We start from the raw sequence: 23,737 nt of genomic DNA, 5'->3' as shown, positions 1-23,737 counted from the left end.
GAAAGAAACGCTGATCCAGACAGCAGACTAGAAAATCCAAGTAGTTTGGTCTTTTGCTTCCAAACCATCTAGCCATGTCTGATGTATGTGCATCCATGTGAAGGCTTCTGGTTCTTCAGCTTGCTGAAACCCGAAATACAAAATATTGATTACACAATTATCAAACCTGTGGCTAGAAAATCATATGGGGATAATAACAATGACTGTTTTTGAAAGGGAGAGGGAAAGAAAATACACCAATTTGGAGGATATGGACCGGGATACCTTTGTAGTTAGTAAGACTGTTGTTAGACAGCACTGCCTTGTCTCCCCTGGAATGATTTAGAAATATTTCATAAGAAACTAAAAGATTTCTAAATTCAAAAATTAACAGTTATAGTGATTATACAGAAAGTGGTCCATAAAATGAATTGATAAAAGGGCATAAAAGATGTTGGCTGTTAACAATTTACACAATTAGATGAATAGCATTTTGAGTGTTCAATGGTAGAAGATAAAAAGAAGCAGAAATTCACAATATAGTATATAGAAGGCTAAGTAAATGATGGCTCCAACATCTAATGTTAAGCCACACTCATGCTTTGCAGGTAATGCATCACAAACAGAAAAAAACAAGGGCACTCACTCTTACTGAGGCAAGGACAAAACAAACATAAACTAAAATATATAATAAAAATATTTAGTAAGCATGTAGTTGAAGCTATTCATAAATGAATCTCAAACTACTTCTCCCAATTGGCCTTAACTTCAATCAGGTACATAAATCAAGATGTTAATGAAACCATTTATTTCTTTCGTTTTCAGGGTACTGGATTGGCATCCTTCCTGACAAACTTTTTGAGGTAACTTTTGATATTGAGATTTGAGACGAGTTTAGTGGCTTTTCCAATTGGAATTTTAGACCATTTCTCAAGTGTTTATTTTGAGATAATTGGTGGTACACCAGTTAACATAAAACATAATAAATTTTTTCTCTCGTTTTTATTTTGAGATAATTGGTGATACATCAAAAAACCACCTGCTAACATAAAACACAAAAAATTAAATGAACACTGCTGGCACTCCAAGTAAGAGAAAAGAAACAGAAGCTCACGATCAACCTAAACCAGTCAGGCAAGTCTTTGTATTAGATCCAGATCATCATAAGAAGAAAAAATTCAAGCTTTAGTGTTAAAGCCAGCTTTTGTTCACCAATGTGTAAAACTAGGATGATGGTAGAACAAGATTATGCAACTACAAGCTAATGACCTTGAGAAGGATAATTACACCTTCAACTATTCCCATGACAAAGTAAAAGAGAGATATTTCTTTTTTCTTTTTGCAAAATAGAATGCAAAACACAAAAAACAAACAATAAATAGAAAACAAAAGGTAAAGACCAAAAGCATCAACCAAATGGAGCCTTAGTCATCAATGAAGGTAGAGCTATTTCTGTCAGTAAGCTAACAAGAAGTTAAGACTCCCACAAGGGGAGCAACATATGTATAGAATCCAATAATAAATGGCTGAGTTAACTTCTCTTTCAAAAGTTATGCAGTTAAATATTTCTAACTAAGCACTATTTAGAGAGCAAAACCCAAGTGCTGCAATACCGCAATGTTCAGGCTACTACTTATGTTATTGTATGTCATTTTGGCTTTAAGTGAGTATGGGAAGTTGATGCTAAACCAAATTAAGGGCTAGCTTCAGCTTTTATTGCAATAATGCCTTAGCTGGAGACCCTCTTTCTAGTACCTAGCTTAAGAAATAAGAAAACCAGCCTCCTGGCAGTGTTTTTGATCACTAGTACTCTCTCTCTTTTGATTCTCTTACATTCTTAGAATTAAATACTTTAGGTTTGTTTTTCTTTACACATCAACTAACACCGGCATAACAGGTTTGAGTTACCTGAGTGTCCCTGGCAAAATTATTGAGCATAATTTGGTTACTTCACAACTTGGTAGAATTAAGTTTTACAGTATAAGAAGTAAACTGGAAGAGATAAATATAAGTCAAAACCAGCCAAAAAAGGGAGACAATAAGATTTTGATAAAATAGAGATTATAAAGTGCAAAGCAGACAACCAAATAAGGTTGAGCAAGTCTTACCAGTTGACTCCCACTTATCAAACTTCACAAGCCATGAATTTAAATCAATCTGTGCTGCTGAAACCCGATCCAGCCAAATCCGATATTTCTTTCCTAGTTTATCCCCATATAATCTTTCCATCATATCTATGCACTTGTTCAGTGATTGCTCAATTCCAGAGGGATGGACAAAAGTACCTAATAAATACTGAAGAGAAAAGATTAATCAATAAGTGTCAGCAATTCAGCAAAAAGAATAAACCATAAGACCAAAAAGAATGCAATTTCAAAATTAACAGAATGAATGAAGCTCTTATAAAAATCAAGGCACACGGAATTATTGGCTGCGGAATAGAATGAACACATCCTGCACTAAGGCATAAGCTTTAGTTCATGCAGAGCATTAACATTGGTATGGCCATCCTCTACCTATGCTTATCCATTCCTGAGACAAAATTAACATTTATTATCACATCTCACCCTAGCTAGACATGGCCATAGAAGTAAATCATGTTCATCTCCAGGTCGAGATTAGGGTAATGCCATTCATAGTGAAAAGGTTTTAAATCACTGAAAGGGAAGAGAATTCAGACATACAAAGCTTGATTTCAGATTTAGCATAAGCAGATCAGACTTCTGAACTTCTGCACATCGCCATCTCTCATAAATTAAGTAGAACTTCACCACTTCATGACCAGGACTGAAAATATTTACTCTGCATTTTCTGAAGTCTCTAATATCTCTGGGAGACACATATGGCCCAAGAGTAAATTTTTCCATGGCCTGTATTATTCCAGATGCACATCTCTCAGTAGAACGTAACATATTAGGATTGTCTTTCACATTTTCTGCATGCCACTGCAATAACTCTTCCTGTGCATTGCTAACCTGCAAATTCAACTTCAGGTTAGACAGATGTAATATAAGTACAAAAAGAAACAATAAAAGCTTGAAGCTGCATACCATCACACCATATACTTCAGGAACTATGAATAGTTCAGCATCATTTCCAGAGTCACCACAAACAAGTGTATTAAGTGGAACTCTTCCATCAGCTTTAACTTTTTCAGCAAATAAGCAAGAGCTTGTCCTTTACCAGCACCTTTTGGTAACACATCCAAAGCTGTCCCACTGCTATAAATAATTTTAACATCTAACTGCCAAAGAAACAATTAAGGTCGAAAACAATTTATGAGAAAAAGGAAACAAAATCTCCCAAACCATAAGCACTAAATAAAGGAATCAATTCCTACACATGCCTTCTCATGCAAAATTGTTTATCGCATGGGAAAACAATTTTTAAATAAAACAAAAATACAATCTCACCCCGCGTTTCTCTAGACATTCTGAGAGTGCCTTGATTACTTCGAATGACTCAGCCTTCTCCAGATAAAAGCTAACCTTGTGAGGTCGTTGGTCTCTATCTGACTGCAATGGAAACATAAACTTCTTAGCCTTGTTATGATTTTTATTTCTCTTGCTTGCTTTTGGTTTTTTTATTTTCACTTCCTAAAATCCATAAGTAGTGTACTGAAAAAAGGAGCAAAACCATATTTGATTAAAAATAACCAAATTACTACAATGTAACATGCATTAAAATAAAATTAATTTTTTATAAACTAAAATCCTGCATTTTTTTATTCAAAAAAGTAAAAAAATTCTGTCCATTTGATCAGCAAAAAGTAAAAGTAATAAGTAATTGGTTTTTATGTTAAAACTAAAATGTAATCAATGACATTAATTAAACAACTGGTAATAATTCAAACTTTTAATACTTAAACATTTGCCAAAAGGAAATAGTAATGAGAGAAGCAGAATCATATTTGATTTGAAACAGCAAATGAAATTGGACTAAAATGTGACACAAATTCAACTATTACAAACAAATGATAATATTTCATTTTAATTTCCAAAAAAAAAAGAAGAAATTCTTCCACTTTTGTATTTAAATCCACTTTTTGCTTTTCACTTCTGAAAATAAAAGAAAATTCCTTTTGCAACCCAAAAAGAATTTTTATCAAAAAGACCAAACACAAGAACTCCCAACTTCATATCCAAGCTGATACAAATAAAACCTAACTCAAAAGAGAAGCCAGCCAACAACAAAATGCCCAAACAGAGAAATCTCCAAACGTAAACAAGCTTAACTGCAAAAGAACAAATAACGAAAGCAACAACCAAAGGAAGATTAAAACTAGAATTGCAAGCAATCCCATTATTTCAATTAGTTAAAACTACTGAAAGAACTGGTCATCCTTAGCTGAACAAGAATAGAATTCAAACTGTCCTTTCTTTAAAAATAAAAAATAAAAAACATACCTGAGGAATGAGTTGGGGAAACTTAGCTGTTTCCTGAGTGACAATATCACGGTCCCAATTGTTGTCCAAAAACCGTTCCCAATCATAATCCGGTACCATTGATTCACCATAAGCAATCTCAGTTCCCACAGACATTATAGTTACATCTGGGGTCAACAGAGGCTTCTCATTCCTCAGCTGTCTATAACTGGTTCGTGACCTTCCAGTGGAGAACACCAGCAAAGAATCCTGGCGATAATAGGCTTCCCAAAGAGCATTGAACCGAAGAAGAGAAAGGTTTTCTGGGTCATCATGATCAACCTGGAATTACATTAATACAGCATGATGAAATCGCTTGGAATTCAATGGTTTGTTTACTTTATGCAAGAGGGATTTTTTCTTTCTTTTTTGCTTTTTTATATACCATTGTTTGATCAAGATCTGAAACTATCATGAGACGTGCAGGACTGTTGAGACGATCCATGGCTGTTGGTTATTGAGAAATGGTGGTGGAAACTGGAAACAGAGGAGGGAAAGTTGGAAGGAGAATCTCCAGGTTATCTCAAAGGGAAAAACAAAGCAGGGGGAAAGAAAAAACCTCCAACTTCAGGGGTATTTGTGGATTGAGGAAAGAAAATTCCAGCATAATCTTACAGGAGGACTCAAGGGCCTATATTCCACTGTAAACTGCAAGCAGAGCATCTGCTCTGACGCTTTTACCTTTGTCTTTTCTAAAATTTTAAGGGCCATTTTCTTTCACTTTTTGTCTTTTGGTCTTCGTCAAGCAGTTTAATTTTTCAAACCAAGGGCAGAGGACTTCGACCGCTTTTGTGCAGTGGGTCAGCTGGTATCCGTAGATATATATTACTATAAAATAGTGATCTTTGAAGTTTTGGTTAAAATTATATAAAAATTTATTAATTTTTAAAATAAATATTTTATTTTAAAATTATTAATATTATAAATAAAAATAATAAAAAAGTAAAATATTTTTATTTTTTTATTAATTTAAAAAATTATTATTATATTTAAAAAAAATATTTATTGATGCTCCAAAGAAAGAGAGAACTAGTGGTCCTTTATGAAGCCCGATCGAGGCTCCCAAGGGAGCACCTGGTACTTCTCTTGATGAACTCAATGCTCTCTTAGGAAGCCTCGATCTGGCTCCCCAAAGCTTCGATGCTCTTTTAGGGAGCTTGATCGGGGCTCTCTAAGGGAGTTTTGACGTTCTTCAATGAAGAGCTTTATTTTAATTAATAAAATAATAATAAATTTATAATTATAATTATAAATTTAATTAAAGATAAAATTATTTATCCATCCTTGTCACGTAAGCAAGTTGATAAAAATACTAACGACTGAATTTATATGTCCAGTAAAAAATATTTATTTAGACTGAGTGTTTATTTTGAAAACTAATGAACCTTTGTATAATTTTGATCAAAACTTAAAGAGGTCAAGATATTTTACCCTATAAATTATGGTTAAGAAGTCTTGATGATTAACAAGAGGAAAGGAGAACAAGCTCACCGCATTTGAGGAGCAACATGTCATTTAACTTAATCAGAGTTAACTTGTAGCTCGTAAAGTTAATCATTCTTAGAAATTTGATTTGTTATTATTGTTAGTTTGTTAATCAATGTAGTTAGTTACTAATATAAATAGTAACCTTTTGTTACAAATTCATTTTCTCTTTCTCTCAAATCTTTTTTCCAGACCTTTGATCTTGATTTGATCCTTGAAATCTAACATGATATTAGAATCGGTCATGCAATACCGATATGAATATGAAATCTCAATGGTGTTTTTATTAGAGTTCATCGATGTTTTGATCAACATTCATAAGAGATTCAAGAAATCTCCTTTTTCATTTAAGTTATTCACTTCATTCTCTAAAATCTTTACCTTGCTTTTAGCTCAGACTCAATATTAATCATGTAATCAATTTCTATCTTAAGCTTTGAGATGACCTTTCTGCTTTTAAAATTCATATGTGTAAGCTCAAATACTAAGTCATCATATGCATCCTGAAGTTCATCAAAAGAATATGGATTATCATTATAATCATTAGAACAATAAGCAATGTTTGAAGAGCATACCTTGGAGTTTTCAACTTCCATGAAACACAGATTTGCAGTTTCCTCTTCCTACTCATGTTGGGATTCATCACTATCGCTCCATGTAGCTATCATAGCTTTTCTCTTGGAGTTTCTTTGATGATTCTTTTTAAGTTCTAGACATTCATATTTAGCGCGACCAGGCTTTTTGCATTCATAGTAACTGATATGATCATTTCCATGATCAATCTTTGGAATATCTATTCTTAGATTTCTTCTTCGTTCTTTTCTTCTGAAAAGTTTTCTGCTTCCCTATTTGCTCCTCAAAAATCTATTGAACCTTCTGATCAACAGTGTTATCTCCTCATCATTTTCCTTTTCATTATCACTTTTAAGTGACTTTTCATCACTTTGCTTTACAGCCTTGAGAGAAATATCTTTTCTTTTTAATTCTCCTCTAATTGCTTCATATATTTCTTTCTCATGTCTAAGGGCCATTTCATAACTAAGCAAAGAACCTAGAAGCTCATCTAGCTCAAGTACATTTAGGTTTTTGGCTTCTTTTATTGCTGTGACCTTAGGTCTCCATGAATTGGGAAGATAGTGAAGGATTTTCTTCACCAACTATGTGTGGTAATTCCATTTTTGAGATATTCATATATGACATTTTGTTATTCATAATAATATTCAAGTAGCTATTTATCAATAACTTTGTGATTTAATTATTATTTATACTTATGTAGACAAAGCTCATGGAACTAAACATGCCTTGCAAAGGAATTGTATTGGGATACAATTATGAGATCCTTATGCATCAAAGCATTATTTTTAAAAGTTTTTGATCATTGTATTACTAAAACAAAACATCAATAATACTCAATGATTGGCACATGCTATATTTCTTACTTGTGAAGTAAGCAACTGCTCTCATAGGTTGAAGTATAGATATACTTAGAATTAGCATGTGGGTGCTTGCCATGGATAAGAAAGTTCACTAAACATGAACCAACATGAGAAGTACATTTGGTATTTCACTCTAGTGTCTATGCAATGTTTCTCATTTGTCGATTGTGTAACTACTCATTAGATTTGAGATATTAGGTTGTCTTATATGTGGAGTGCTATGCTTTGATTTCATCCTTATGGGTGCCTAACCAAAGATGTTAAACAAGATGTTTTTGGGTACAATGTGAAGCATATGAAGGTAAATGAGTAGTTCAGATAGGAATCATTATCTCAAGTGATTCAAGGTAAAATATCTCATTAGTTCTTGGATGATATTAACTTAATCAAACCTTGGCCAAGGTGATTAGGAGATTATGAAATGAGTTTCCTAAGTCTCTATTTAGCTAATGATCTAATTATACGAACAAATATAGAAGTCAATAAGAGTAGACACTGCACTAAGCTCTTATCATCTCTGGAATATATGATGAGGGAATGAATTACACTGTAAGATTGTACATTGAAAGGTTGTCAATGAATCCTTTAACTTTCATAACAATTAGATGGCCATGATGCATTGCTAGATGATAATCTTGATTTAGGGAATTGAATTAGTTAATTTAAATTAAATAAGATTCATTTAAATTAATTAACTAATAGAATTATATTTCAATTCCATTGCCAACTTGTTAGGAACTTAATGAATCACGCACAAAAGGTTGCAATTTGGATTAGGTTGAGTGTGATGATTTGAGTTAAACTTAAATCATATATTAGATTTTTACTACTAGGAACCTAATTAAATAGTTTAATTAAATACTAGTTAAATATTACAAAGTTATAATATTGAAGGGCCTATTTTTCAATTTTAATAAGTCTAAAAACCTAGATATAAAAGTCACATGATAACCACTCCTTTTGATAAGTGTGTTAGTTTTAGAGAAAAACTAATAGCTTTCTTTGAGTGACACTGCCCTTGAAAGAAACTGAAAGTGACTTCTCTTATGATTCTCTACTGGAAATCAAAGAAAAAGAAAGAACAAACCATTGGCCATTTGCTAACACAAGCCCTAGGGTTGAAAGATTTCTCCTTGGAGACTGTTTCGTTGCAATCGTGTGTGCAACATCAAAGGCCAAGCGATTGATTGGCTAGGATTCTTTTAAGCTTGGAAGTGTGCATGTTTTTTCAACATCAGAAAAGAGCCATTTGATAACAAGTTCACTTGGCAAGGTAACCTTTTGAATTTTAATTAAATTTGTGCTTTTATGTGTTAAATATCACCAAGGTGATCCATTAGTTAAGGCATATTTTGATTATGCAACAAAATTTTAATTATTATTTAGCTGTGCATATTTTGATCATGCTATCCATACACAAACCCAGTAGTGGTATTAGAGCTTTCTTGGGTTCTATTTTATATCTAATTGTTGTTAATGCCTATTTGCAAAGATATATAGGTATTCGGGGTTTTGTTCAACACAAAATAGTAAGTTTAAAAGTTTTATAATTTGTTCTAGTTATTTTAATTTTTGGATAGATTTTAATACTAAATTTTAAATCTTATTTATGATAATATTAGTCTCATTTTAATGTCAAAATATTGTAGATTAACAAGTGCATGTGATGCACAAAATAATTTTAGCAAATAAAGATCCAATTTCATGACATTATGGTGCGATTTCAATGGTAGAATGCAATTTTATCCGGCCATGGTATTGGTCCATTTTTTGCCATAAAAATGAGGTTTAAAGGCTTTGTAAAATGTTGAAGATTTAAGGAATCAATTTACATTGGAAGTGTTCCAAGAGAGGTTGATAATCAACGACTGATGGTGGTGGACAAGCCATCAAAACTTGGTTGAAATCGCTGCTGCTTACAGTAGTCTCAATCACGATTTTGGTTAGCTTGACGACCAAGAATATGCCTAATTTGTCCAATTAGTTGCACCAGTTGGTTGAGTATTTTGTTGTGAAAATAGTTCCATAAATTATCCAAATTATTACCAAAAAGGATTTTAAGGGATTAAATCCCTAAAATTGAACCACCATGAAGTTAAAAAGGTGGGCAAACCATTGTTGCCCCTGCAGCTAAAAGGTCACATGTTTACACAAGTATGTTTGAGCTATTGGGGGGTCTTTCTCAGCTAGTTTCATAAAATTTGGATGCTTGGAAACTTGATTATAATGGAAACTAGAGACAATGGCTAGGTGAAACATATCTGATATGTTTAGGCAATGTGTTGTCATGTAGCTGCTCTAAAAGTTGTATAAAGATACAATTGGTAAGCTCAATTATCTACCTAATCCATCTATCATGGTTTGTTGATCACACTCAAGGTCATGATTAGAATGGGTAGGGATCCTAGCTAACTAGAGAATCCTTGTAATAATCTCTCGAGGTGATATGGAAGGTTATCATCTTGAAGAAAATAATGTGTGCAATCAATTTAAGATTAACTATCTCATTTAAATTGATTATAATATGTGAATACTTATATATGCTTTTTAAATGTCTAGGTTGTTAAAATGCGAATACACATCACTTTGCATGACATAAATGATGCCATTATGAAATCCAGGCTAAAATGTTTGTATTGGTATAACAAGTTAAGAAATGTTCTTAAATATTTACTAATAATAGATATCATTAAGGAAGATATTTTTGCCTTCTTGACAAGGTCAAAGAATAAGAAACATGTAGAAGTTTCACCTTTAACCATGTATACAATTGAAGTAAATCTGTCTAACATTGATCCATCATCATGGGTATTAGATACTAGATGTAGGTCGTAGCTATGTAATGAAATGAAGTGCTAGAAATGAGTAGAATATTAATGAAATGAGAGGTGGTCCTAAAAGTAAGAAATAGAGCAAAGGTTGTTCCATCAGCTGTAAGGACAATCACCATACCTTGCCTTTTTGGGTTGATGTTGGAATTAAGAGACTGCTACTATGTCCCTTGTATATCTTGAAACATCATATTTGTGTCATACTTGGCACTATATGATGATTTTGAATTTAGCACTAAAGGTAATTGTTGTTTTTTCTCTAAAGGAGAAATGCACCGTGGTTTAAGGACACATTCAAACAAGTCTCTATATCCTTGATCTTAATAGATCCATACTCAATATAGAGGTCAAGAAAGCAAAGAAAGATGATCCCAAACTATCCTACATTTGGCATTATAGGCTTGGAGACATAATGAGACTGGCTTAACCAAGTTAAACAAATAAAGTTATATTGATCTATTTAATTATGAATCTTATGGAGCGTGTGAGTGTTGTCTCCTTAATAAGATGGCCAAGCGGCCTTTCACCAAGAAAGGTGAACGAGCTAAGGTGTTGTTAAGACTTGTACATTCAGATATATGTGGTCCTATGAATACTAGTGTTAGAGGAGCATACACCTACTTCATCACCTTCAGAGATGACCATTTTCACTATGGTTATGAGTATTTGATGATATATAAATCTAAATCCTTTGAAAAGTTCCAAGAATACAAAGTAAAGATTGAGAACCAAATTGGGAAAAGTATTCTTACTCTCAAGTTTGATCGAAGAGGAGAATTTCTTAGCCAAAAGTTTCAAGATTATCTAAAAAAAGAATTGGATTTTTCCATAATGGACTTCTCTAGGGACTCCATAGCACACTAAGGTGTTTGAGAAAGGAATTGAACATTGTTGGACATGATTTGATTTATGATGAGTAGTGCCAATCTTCTTATATCTTTTTGGGGATATGCCTTAAAAACTACTGCTCATATACTAACCCAAGTTCCAATCAAATCAGTTGACAAGACACCTTATGCGATATGGAGTGGGAAAAAGACCAACTTGTCTTATGCAAAGATTTAGGGATGTATTAATTATGTGAAGTAGTACAATGTCTGATGAGTTAGGAGCGAGATTAGACAAATATAAATTTGTGGGATACCCTAAAGAACACATAGACATTACTTATATAATCCCATTAAGCAAAGGAGTTTGTCTTAAGGCATGCCATCTTTTTTAAGAAAATTCTTAATTGAAAGAGGCTAGTGGGAGTAAAGTTGTAGTCGAAGAAGTTGAGACCCACAAATTGACATTTCATTGGAACCTAGCTTGAGATTGTGACATTTGATATACAACCACAATCTAAGAGACACAACCACTTAAAGGTTCGGTAGGATACATCAAGTCTAGAAGATATGGATTTATATGGAAAGGGACTATTGCCCATAAATGATGAGCCTACAACCTATAAGGAGGCGATGTTGGACATCGATTATGAAAAATGGCTAGAAGCCAAGAAATATGAGTTAGATGCCATGGATACCAATCAAGTATGGACTTTAATAGATCCACTTGAAGGGATAAAACCCATTAAGTACAAGTGGGTTTTTAAGAGAAAAAGTGATGTAGATGGCAAGGTGCAAACCTTCTAAACTAGACTGGTAGCAAAAAGTTACAAACAAGGACAAGAATGCACATTAAGGAAACCTTTTTCACTAGTTGCTATGTTGAAATCCATTAGGATTTTGCTTGCAATTGCTATATACCATGACTTTGAAATATGGCAAATGGATGTGACAACGACATTCCTTAATGGGAATTTTCAAAAGGAAGTGTACATGACATAACTTGAAGGTTTTACATCCAATGCTAATGGCAACATGGTGTGCAAGCTTTAAAAGTCCATTTATGTAAAGCAATCTTCTTAGAGTTGGAACATTCATTTTGATGAGGCTATAAAAGGGTTTAACTTCATTAAAAAAGAAGAAAAACTATTTGTTTATAAAAAGGCAAGAGGGAATGCCATAATTTTCCTAATGCTCTATGTTGATGACATATTACTCATAAGAAATGATATACCATTGTTGAAATCTACGAAAATTTGGCTATCCAAACAAGTTTTCTTGAAAGATTTGGGAGAAGCAAGCTACATTCTCTAAATAAAGATCTATATAGATAGATTTAAAATGATGCTAGGTTTTTTTCTCAATCCACATACATAGAGAAAGTGCTAAAAAGGTTTAGCATGATGGAGTCCAAAAGAGGACACTTGCCTATGTTGCAAGGCATCTATCTTTCCAAGGACATGTGTCTAAAGAATTAAGAAGAAAGAGATCGCAAGGATAAGATTTCATATGCTTCAATAATAAGATATACCTTGTATGCGATGCTTTGTACTATATCAAATGTATTGCTCTGAGTGCCATGAGTAGATACCAAGCTAATTTTGGTGAAGTTCACTAGATAGTTGTGAACAACATCTTGAAGTACTTAAGGAGAAGTAAGGATGTATTTCTGGTCTATGGAGGAGGCAAACTCCAAGTTAGGCGTTATACAAATGCAAACTTTTAAACTGACAAGGATAACAAAAAGTTGCAAGGTGGATATGTATTCACAGTCAATGGAGGTACATTTAGTTGGAAGAGTTCCAAACAAGAGACAACTATAGATTCTACAACTGAAGTTGAAAAAATCTTTGCGTCTGAGGCAACGAAAAAGGTAGTTTGGATTAAGAAGTTCATTACTATACTAAATATTGTTCCTAACATTGTTGATCCAATACCGTTATATTGTGATAGCAATGGAGCCATTGCACAAGTAAAGGAACCAAGGTCTCATTAGAAATCCAAACATGTATTATGGCATTACTGTGTGATTAGGGAGATCATAAGAAGATGAGACATGTGCATAAAGTGTATACCCATTGAGGATAATGTTGCTGATCTTCACACTAAAGCATTGTCCCAACAAAAACATAACCATCATGTTAAGAACATTGGTAGTAGATGCATTGGCAATTGGCTTTAGTGTTATGGAGGACTGTTAGTATCAACCCTACAAGCTAAGTTTTGGTTGAATAGGAATTGCATTTTTGAGATATTCATGTATGCCATTTTGTTATTCATAATAACATTTAGGTAGTTCTTTATCTATAAGTTTGTGATTTAATTATTATTTATACTTATGTAGATAAAGCCCATGAAACTAGATATGCCTTACAAAGGAATTGTATTGGGATACAATTATGAGATTCTTATGCATCAAAAGCCTTGTTCTTAAAAGTTTTTTATCATTGTATTACTGAAAAAGGGGATCAATAATGCTCAAAAGTCGGCATATGCTATGTTCCTTACTTATGAAGTAAGCAATTGCTCTTATAAGTTGAAGTATAGAGATAATTGGAACGAGCATGTGAGTGCTTGCCGGAGATGAGCAAGTTCACTAAACATGAACCAACATGAAAAGTGCATTTGGTATTTCACTCTAGGGTCTATACAATGCTTCTCTTGTGTTAGTTGTGTAACTACTTCTTAGACTTGAGATACTAGGTTGTCTTATATATGGAGTGCTATGCTTTAATTTCCTCCTTATGAGTGCTTAACCAAAGATTCCAAAGCAAGATGTTTTTGGGTATAGTATGAAGCATATAAAGGCAAATGAGTGGTTAAGATAGAAATCATCACCTTAAGTGATTTAAGGGAAAATATTTCATTAGTTTTTAGTTGATATTAGCTTAATTAAATCCTTGGGTAAGGTGATCAGGGGATTATGAAATGAGTTTATAAGTCTCTATTGTTAGTGCAATAAGTTCAATATGAATAATTCAAAGAGGGGGTGACTTGGAATGTCTTTGAAATTTTGAAGATTCTTTTTCAATTTTGATAAAATAGAATTCTTTTAAGCCAAATCCCTAATTTGAAAATAAGCAAGACAATTGATTTCTTGTGAAGTGAGAGGGGTTGGGAACACAAGTGAAATTAAAGAAGTAAAAAAAAAAAGATAAAACAACGCATTAATATTTATAGAGGTTCGGTTTCCTGGCCTACATCTTCTCTCTTAGTTTCACTAAGGAGTTTAAAATTCCCTATTGAAGTAAAATTCAATACAATGCTTGTTGTGGATTAAGCACAACCTTTCAATGCAATGCTTTTTTTATGGTTAAAGCACAACCACTCTACCTTTTATTTTGGTTAAAGTGTAACCACTTATGTTAATACAATGAGAGGAATGTAAGTGTAGCTGAAATTCCTTATAAAGGCTAAATAACAAGTTAAGTACATTTTTTGGTGAGGAAAAGGAACAAGCAATAAAGGTTCAATAAATCATACAATATAAGACTTAAAAGTTAGAAGAAGAGTACAAAGAGTATGGAATGGTTTTGCTGAATTCTTCTTTTTGGTGTTGTATTTCAAAGTCTTCCAACATTCATAAATGTTGTGGAAGCTTGAATTTATAGTTGTTGAAACTTTAGAAGTAGTTAAGAGTGCATTAAATGTGAAAATAGCCGTTTAGCACACTATTTCAGGATTCAACGGTCATCATCTATTGATAAATTTTTTGATCCATTAATATATTGCCTTCAATAATTTTCAAATTCATCCCCATCTATTTATAGATGTAAGTATCTATTAATAGATTCAAGTCATGATCATGTTGAAGTATTCTCGAGAGGCTATCTATCAATAGATGTCACGCATCTATTCATAGATGCAAGTTAGGGTCTTTTTGAATTGTTCTTGGGTACTTGTCTATCGATAGATACTGCATATCTGTCAATAGATTCAAGTCATGGTTTTTTTATATTGTTCTTGACTGACTATCTATTGATAGATGTTGTGAATTTATCAATATATGTTTACACGTCTTTTATGTCCAAATGCTAAAATAGCCAACTATCGATAAATGTTCTTCATCTATCAATAGATGAAGAGCATCTATCAATAGATTGATAGTATTTGTCAAATTTGAAGAGACTTTTTGCTTGTTTTCTATTTAAGTGCTTAGCTCTTTTATTAAACCTTTTTAAAGGATTGTTTAGACTTGTTTAAATATCTAAAAAAAAATTTGAACACTTGTTTGTCAAATCAAAACTTAAACTCAAATGAAGTGTTAAGTTTAACAATATACCCTTTTTTGATGTGACAAAACAATTGTGCAAAATTTGTTTTTGTTTCTTTGAAAAACTCCCCTTGATTTCATGTTAAGGTGTTGAAAAATTACTTCTTTTGAAAAGTTACATTTAAAAACTTATTTTTGTGGAGATCAAATACAAATTTTAACTTGCTCTCCCCTTTTTTGTCATATCAAAGAGTAAGTGTATGAATGTAAAAGTGATGGAAGTAAATTGTAAAATGAATAGTAGACGAATGTAAAGCAGTAGGTAAAGAAATATATGGAACATGTTATCCATGTAAACTTTAAAGAGCTTAAAATATCCACCAACTAAACATATCTAAAAAGATTGAAAACACGAAACAAATATCGAAATATACATTTGAAAAACAAACTATGTGCATCCAAAATTACATAATGCATGAAATGCACATGCAGCCATCAAATTGAGTAGTTCAAAATTGAGGTAAAAAGATGTCTCTCATGAGAACTCATTGTAACAATGGAAATCGAGAACATAACTCATCCTCCAAGTTTTCTTAACATTGCAATCTCTCATGATTTTAGGCCTCCAAGACATCCATACGCACGATCAATTGAGAGTCCATGGTTTTCATATAGGAAAGGAGTCGAGCGAAAGCATGCTCAACATGGAAGGTGTATGCATAGGCAGTACACTAGGTTGGGCACTGGACAGGCCACTAGGATATGTGCTTGGCTCACCTTCATGCCTTTCATGGCCATCATGACTTGCATCATTAAAGATTGAAAGATTGACTGTCTTTTTCCTTACCCAAATGTCATTCTTGAACTTAAAACCTAACTTGTTAACTGTGTGTTTATCGATAAGATTGAATAAGGCATGAGTCTTAAGTGGATCACATCGGGTGTCAACAGTGAAATAGTCAATAATTTCACTAACCAACATGCTGTAAAGGAGGTTTTTGATGCCCCCTTGTATGATGCAAAGAATGTTATCCATGATGAATTTGGCAATATCAATTCGACAGTTTAATTTGATCTTAAAAGGGAACTAAAAATCCTCTTAAGCCACAATGAAGTAGTTTAAACCATGAGGGCGAATGTTGGGGGTGATGTTAAGGTATAAGACACAATCAAAGAAACATAACCTCACACAACTAGAGCCACCTTTTTCATTTAACGAAGTATAGACGAAGGTAGAACGAAGGTTACCGTCATCAAGGACATATCAGAGATCATCTTGACATGTGTGAATGTGAAAATGCGATCAATGAGAGCACAGGCGATAAGAACACATTTTCCAATGACGTGAGTGAGAAACCTATTGTCATGGTTGACTAGTTCACTAGATTTTGAGTTAGGGAATTTCTAGGTGGCATTGAAGTAAAACACTAGAACAAAGTTTTCATAGTATTTACTATTCAATTTTAGATAATGGGTTTATCCTAAATATTCAAAGTTAATAAGGTAAGGAAAATTAATGGACTCTAAGTAATCAAAGTCAATGATGCACATAGGCATTACCTTGTGTTTGGCGAAATTATCACTGAATATTTAAGCATGTGATGAATGGGTGAAATTTCATGAAATTTCATGAAAAAGAACATTCGTCAAAAGTGGATGATGACTTAGCACCAATGGAGTCACTTGAACTCTGAGGAGTAGTCACCTTGGTGTGTTTGGGTCTTTGACTCATGTTGAAATTTTGGGAAATTTGAGTGGTTTGAGAAGAAAAGATTCGGTGGAAAGATGGGAAAGGCTTAGGAAATGGATGTAATCAGACCAATTTACTGCAAATCACATCAAAACAAAAATAAGCAAATCAAAAAGAGATTGAACCTAGAGTTTGGAAAATCCTAACTTGAAATTTAGAAAAATTTGAGGTTGATTTGGGGAAATTTTGTATGATTGGAAAAATCAATTCTCTATAGGATTGACACTCTATATTTCACTATATTGCTTGTTTATAGGACGTGGACTAGTTGGTTGAAACATCAGGCAAAACCCTTCTAATTTTTTGCATAGAGGTATACTAATGCAATAGTGGATTCAATGAACCACAAACTAGAAACCGTTAGAAAGGTGATAATGAAGTTTAGATTCAGAAAGGTGAGAGTTTTTACTAAAATGAGAATGATCAAGGAAGGTCTAAGCTCAAGAAGATCAGTTAAAGGATAAAGATATGAACTTTAAGCTCTTTGCTTGCTTAAAGGTAGGAACTTTCTGCTTTCAGCTATTTCTCTTGTTTTTCCAACTTTTTCCTTTTCAAGGATGATTCAAAATCTTTTAAAATCTTTTCTCTTCTTTTTTAAATCTCAAATGTTATTTAGAAGCCCTCGAGATTTTTTGGCCATTAGAGTAAATTTGAATCATTTGTTTGCATTCAAGCTAGCTTGAAAAGTTCTATTGTTTCTGTAGAATGATGCTTGGTAGTTGAGTTGTTAGTTCTTTGCAAAGTCTGTAGCTTTCTGCCTCTGAATAATCGATTCTTTTATTTCGAGGTGTAAGTTCTTTTACAACTGGGCGTAATGGTGACACTTTTGCAATCTTAGATAATCAATTCTTTTGCCTTAAAGTGTCGATCCTACATTATGGACTCGCACCAAAATTTGAATTCAAGCTTGAATTTTGTTGCTTCACTTTTGTTCACTTGTACCATGCTTTTCTTGGTCACCAAGCTTCTAGTTGCACTTTTGGTGCTTCAAGAATCGACTTCTTCTCTTTGTAAAATCTATTCTTTTTTTTTTTTTGGCTTTTCTTAGTATTGATTCTGTCTTTAAGGTGTAAGGTCTGTAGCTTTTGTCTTTCAAGAATTGACCTCTTCTTTTCTTAGAATCAATTCTTCATTGTTGATCTTTGCTTGAGAATTGACTTCTTCTCAAGAATCGATTCTTCGCATAATTAGAAAAATATACTTTGCTTCATTTTCATTCAAGAATCAAGTCATTTGTTTTGAAAACTTGATCCTTGGGCTGATACATTTAGTTTTGAAAGCAAGAGGCTTTTGAGAAAATTAAAAGCATTATCACCTATATTAAAAATATGTTCAAACAATTAAAGCATTTCAATATATTTTTCTATTAAGTTTGGCTAACATTTTATATGGATACAACTCATTAAATTTAGAAGACATTAAAGGAAAGGTTCTGTCAACCAGATGATTCCCACATTTATAACTTGCAAGTTTCTCTTTGCAGCATTGCTCATGGAACTAGGTTAGTCAATACATATTTTACATAATTATATTCATTGCAGGAGGAGTTGTGTAACTACAAACCCTTCATTTACTGTGATTATGGTACATGTAATTGAAATTGTTTCAAGAAATTTATTAATTTTGTTAGGAACATAAGCTTAAAGTAAAGTAAGTAAGAAGGAGGGTAAAATTGGTTATGAATTAAAAATTCCCCTTTTTTCAAGAAAACTCTGAAAATGCAAAAGAAATATAAAGAATAGAGTAGCAAAAACAAAGTATAAAATATGTAAAATGACTAAATATAAAAAGTACTTAGTCAAATTTTATTGAGATTCAGCCTTCTAATGTCTACGTCCTCTCCTTTGATAGCACAAGGAGTTCGATCCATTATCAACTTGCCTTTTCAATATGATTGGGTGCAACCTTTATAGCATGCATTTTCACAAGATTAAGCATAACCTTCACAGCATGCCTTTTCATAGAATTAGGCATAACCTTAACCAAAAACATTGCTTTTTCAGGTACAAGCACAACTTTACACAACAGATTGCCTTTTCAAGGATTTGGCAAAACCTTTCTACCTTTTGCACAGAGGTATAACCAATACAATAGTAGATTCTCAAAAAGTACAAACTTAAAATCTTTACAAAGGTTGATAAGATTTTGCGGTTTAGAAAGATGAGAGCTTTCTCAAGATATATGAATAATGAAAGGATGTTTAGCTTGAGGAATATCAGTTGAATGATAAAAATATGATCTTTAGGTTTTACTTTGCTCAATGATAGGATTTTTTTTTTCCTCTTTTCTTATTGCTTGTTTTCCCTCTTTTTAGCACTTCAAAATCTTACAAAATTGTTCCTTTAAGAGGCTTTTTCAACAAGTATTTATAGGCATTGAAGAATATACCCATTAAAGCAAATTTAAAATGAATTCTCATACGTTCTAGCTAGCTTGATCATTCCTGTTGTATGTGTAGAATTGATTATTTGATGTTAAGATGTTGATTATTCATAAAGTCTAGAACTTTTTATTTATGTGGAATTGATTCTTCTTTCTTAAGATGTCATTTTTCCTTATCTTAGTTCAAAGGTGACACTTTTTGCATTTTTGGAGAATTGATTCTTTTACCTCAAGGTGTCGATTCTTCATTGTTGACTGGCACCAAAATTTGAATTTCAACTTGACTTTTGATGCTCCAAACTTATCCATTCACACCATCTTTTTCTTGTTTACCAAGTTTTTGTTTCTTGCTTTCAGTGTTTCAAGAACCGATAACTTTTTCATGCAGAATTGATTATTTGTCTCCAAATTTGTGTTCTTTGGTTCATTTTTCACTCAAAATTGACTTCTGCTATATGGAGAATCAATTCTTTCTTTTGGCATCTCTGTCTTCTGCATTTTGTTCTCCCAAAATGAATTATTGCTCTTTGAGGTGTTGGTTCTTTTCAATTCTAGTAGCTTTTGTTTTCTAAGAACTGACTTACTTTTTTCTCAAAATCAATTCTTCACTATTTTTGTTTGCTAAGAACTGACTTCTCCCATTTTTAGAATTGTTTCTTCTTGTGATAAAGAAATAAATTTTGCTTTCTTCTCATTTAAGAATCAAATCTTTACATTTGAGAATTTGATTCTTAGGCTAGCACTTTAAGTTTAAAAACAAAAACTCTTTGAGAAAACCTAGAAGCATATCTTCAAATTCAAGAGTATTACCACTCATTTTGAAAGCATATTCACTCGATCTCAAATCTTTCTTTGTAAGACCAGCTTCAAAACATCCTGGAGGATTTTATTCAGATTCAAAAACATCTTTCCTTCATTTTCAAAGCATATTCATCTCAATTAGTTTTGTCATTTCAAAATAAGGTTAAAACTAACAATCCCTTTTTTATATATAACAAAATAAAGAGCTAAATTTTCTCATTGATGAACACCCTTTCAAATTGTGCTAATGATTTCAAAGGATTTCAAAACCAAGGTAAAAGAATTAAAAATATTTTTCTCAAGTAGAACACCCCCTGAATCTATGCTATTTTTCAAAAAGATTTACACTAGATTATGAAAGCACTTTTGAAATCATTTTTCAAGAAAATTCCAACCATGAGATTTAGAGAAGTTAAGCTTAGGCTTTTAGCAAGTTTACTCCCAATATTCTCTCCTTTTTTGTTATACCAAAAAGAAAGAGAAAATAGAGTATAAGCAATAAATAACTCACAGATATAGCACAACATTAGTGGTAAGAGTTTAAGTACAGATTAAATACAAGGAACCTTTGAAAAATAGAATTAAATTTAACATACATAGTTTATCAATACACCAATAAATATATTACAAAGAAATGAATATTAAAGCATGTTCATCAATCCTAGTTTAGTTCTAATCTTACACAAGTGTTTTGTATTGAAAAGATTAGTAAAAATATTTTCTAATTTATCTTGTGTTCCTATATTATTCTAAAATTACGCCTTCTTTTTGTACATGATCCCTAATAAAATGATGTCTTATTTCTATATGTTTTGTCCAAGAGTTATGTATAGGATTTCTAGTCAAATTTATGGCACTAGTGTTATCATATTTAATAGGAATCTTTTTAAAAGTTATTCCATGGTCTTCTAATTGTTGTTTCATCCAAAAAATCTGTGCACAATAACTACCAGCAACTATATACTCAGCTTCGATTGTTGTTTATGCTACGCTGTTCTATTTCTTAGAAAACCATGACACTAACATTTTTCCTACTTACTCAACTTCTAATGTGAGTTTGACCATGATTTGATCAAAACTAAGTGAAACATTAAACATTAAAGTTGTAACCTTTCCTTTTAACTTTCCAGTGGTCTAAAAATCTCATCAATCAGACTTCTGTAGCTTGAGTTACACTCAAATTATTGTAACATAGTCAGAAATCTCTTTAAGCATCTTTGCGTAGTTCTTTGCAATTTAAACCCCACATGCTTTCACACCTTCAATAACAAATGACTAAACTAGTGAGGTTAAAAATAGGACTTTTATATTGAAATTAAGCTAAAAGAGCTAAATTAAAAATACTTAAACATGCAGTAAGCTAATTAATAAAAAGATGTAAAACTACTTAAAATGACTAGAAAAATAAGAGGACTTCATTCCTTTTTTGCTCAACAAAGTGCAAGATAACTCTATAAAATAGAGTTATCACACTCTCAAACTAAACATTTTGCCAGTCCTTAAGCAAAACTATAAAACAAAGAAAGAAACATGAACATAAAAAACATTGAACTATAAATCGGTTGCATCAATCCTAATAGCACTTTTAATTCATCGTAAGTCATTTTATTTCCTCAACATCTTACGCAAAGTATAAATATTATTCATGTTCAAATTTCACTAAATTGGAAGCTCAATTTCAAATGGAATCTCAAGTGTATGTGTGTAGTTTTATGAAATGAAAATCATGCTATTTGGTAAGTTTATGCTTATGTAAAAAATTTGAATTTGTCAAGAGTTTCATATGTTTGTTCTTTATCTCTCTCTCTACTAATGTAGGCTAACACTTACTCAAGGATCCTTAGGACTCTATCAAGCTTGTAACATATGACTAGGGTCAAGGTAGGACTTAGGAAAATATGTTTCTCAAATCACCCTAAGCACAAAATCATTCTAGAACCTATAATGAGATTTCTTATTCCTCCTAATCACCCTTTTCTTTCTTCAACCTTCTCATTCATCAAACACTTTATTCCTTTTGATTTTCATTTTTTTCAATTCACAATTTAATACCCCCAAACTTATTTCCTTTTATGTTAGGTATGGGGTGAATCCTACATTACTTTTTGTATTTTTCTCCACTTCCACATTTTCTACTTTTGACTTCATTTCTAACTCACTACACTCCTTAAAATGATTTATGTACTTAGGAGTGATGGGTGTTAAAGTGGAAATTTATTTTATGGTTAAGGCTATTTACTATGTGTTTAATCAAAGAAAAGTAGACAATTTAAGCTCAAAAAGGATAGCTAAGGATAAAAGTATAACGTGGTGGCTTGAAAGGCTCAATTGGTCCAAAAATGGCTTAAGTCATTTCCCTAAGTAAATATAGCCTAGGATTTCACCTCAAGAGAAATTAAAACAAATTCTAGAATTCAAGACTTTATTCAAAAATTTGTATTTACATAAACATTGTCAAAATGAACACAATTATTTAAAGTAAGAAACAAGTGCTCAATATGGTTGAAATTCACATTCTACAATGATGCTCAACAACAAAGTCCAACATAATACTCAAACAATATTTACATTTACTCGAAGAACAAGATAACAAGACAACTATTTTTCTTCATTGGATAAGTAAATCAAAGCAATTGGTGGAATGTGATTAGTTCAAATTAAATCTAGGTGAAAATCATATTGAAAATGGTTAGGTAGCTGTAGTACTACACAAGGTAGCACATGGAATGAATGCCATAGCCTTGAGTTGCTCAAGGCTGAGGCGCTGAAGAGACCAAGGTTGCAATGCTTAGGAGAGTATGGTTGTGGCACTGGTTGAAGGTGCATCCCCATAATGCCACTCGAGAAGACACGACCAAGAAAGGTCATAGTGCTGGAGCGCCGCAGCACCACAAGGCTGATGAGCATTATGCTATACCCATGAGCACAGTGCTGCAGCGCCAAAGAGGGCAAGGTTGCAACGCTAGGGAATTTTCCAGAAATAAAAAGTTTGACAAGATTTTAGAAATTAGGTTACTTGGAGCCTATTTAAGGAGCCTTTTTTAGAGGTTTGAAAAAGAAGACGACAAGTAACTATTATGGAGAAAAGGAGCTAAAACCAAAGCAATAAAGCAAAGTTAATTGAGAGAGAATCAAGATCAAAAGCTTTAACTATTAGTTTCTTTCTCTACTTTGTGTTTCTCCTATTTTCTTTGACTTCGATTAATGGTTAATTTCCATTGGATAAAGTTTTATTTAGATATTATGAACTAATTTACTTTTCTAGGATTGTGATGGATTTCAACATGTAATCTAAATATTTGTTTCTCTTTTATTTCCTATAGATGGGTATAGTTTTCTTATTCAAATAGGTTTCTTAATACTTTTGATTATCTAGCCAATAATTAACTGATTTGTGAATCTAATTGAGACTCGATAAAGAGATTTTAGATTCAACTAAAGTTTGAATAGTATATGTTCACATCATTTAGGTGATCTAATTCACGATTAGTGTAAACATATGCCAATTGCCATACATAGCCAAATTAAAACACAAGATTAATGACCTATATTTAATTGATTACTATGGACATATAGTGACCCAATTAAGTTTAATATTTATGCAAGTAT

General features: G+C 32.3%; 1 protein-coding gene across 1 annotated transcript; it reads right to left on the bottom strand.

The window, feature by feature from the left end:
• LOC110425793 (sucrose-phosphatase 2-like) lies at positions 1-5,178 on the bottom strand. Its single transcript, XM_021440819.2, is given in 9 exon segments — positions 1-123; positions 265-311; positions 2,088-2,274; positions 2,664-2,954; positions 3,030-3,127; positions 3,130-3,223; positions 3,393-3,494; positions 4,386-4,685; positions 4,789-5,178. Coding segments are annotated over 9 exon segments (1,275 nt in total). The 5' UTR covers positions 4,849-5,178; the 3' UTR covers positions 1-27.
• Positions 5,179-23,737: the final 18,559 nt, after the last annotated feature.

The sequence above is a fragment of the Theobroma umbraticum genome, unplaced genomic scaffold (genome assembly GCF_002168275.2).
Source record: "Theobroma umbraticum cultivar Fairchild unplaced genomic scaffold, ASM216827v3 scaffold_12.1, whole genome shotgun sequence".
In the NCBI taxonomy this organism is placed as follows: domain Eukaryota; kingdom Viridiplantae; phylum Streptophyta; class Magnoliopsida; order Malvales; family Malvaceae; genus Theobroma; species Theobroma umbraticum.
The sequence above is the reverse complement of the archived record's forward strand: the minus strand, read 5'-3'. Positions and strand labels throughout refer to the sequence as shown.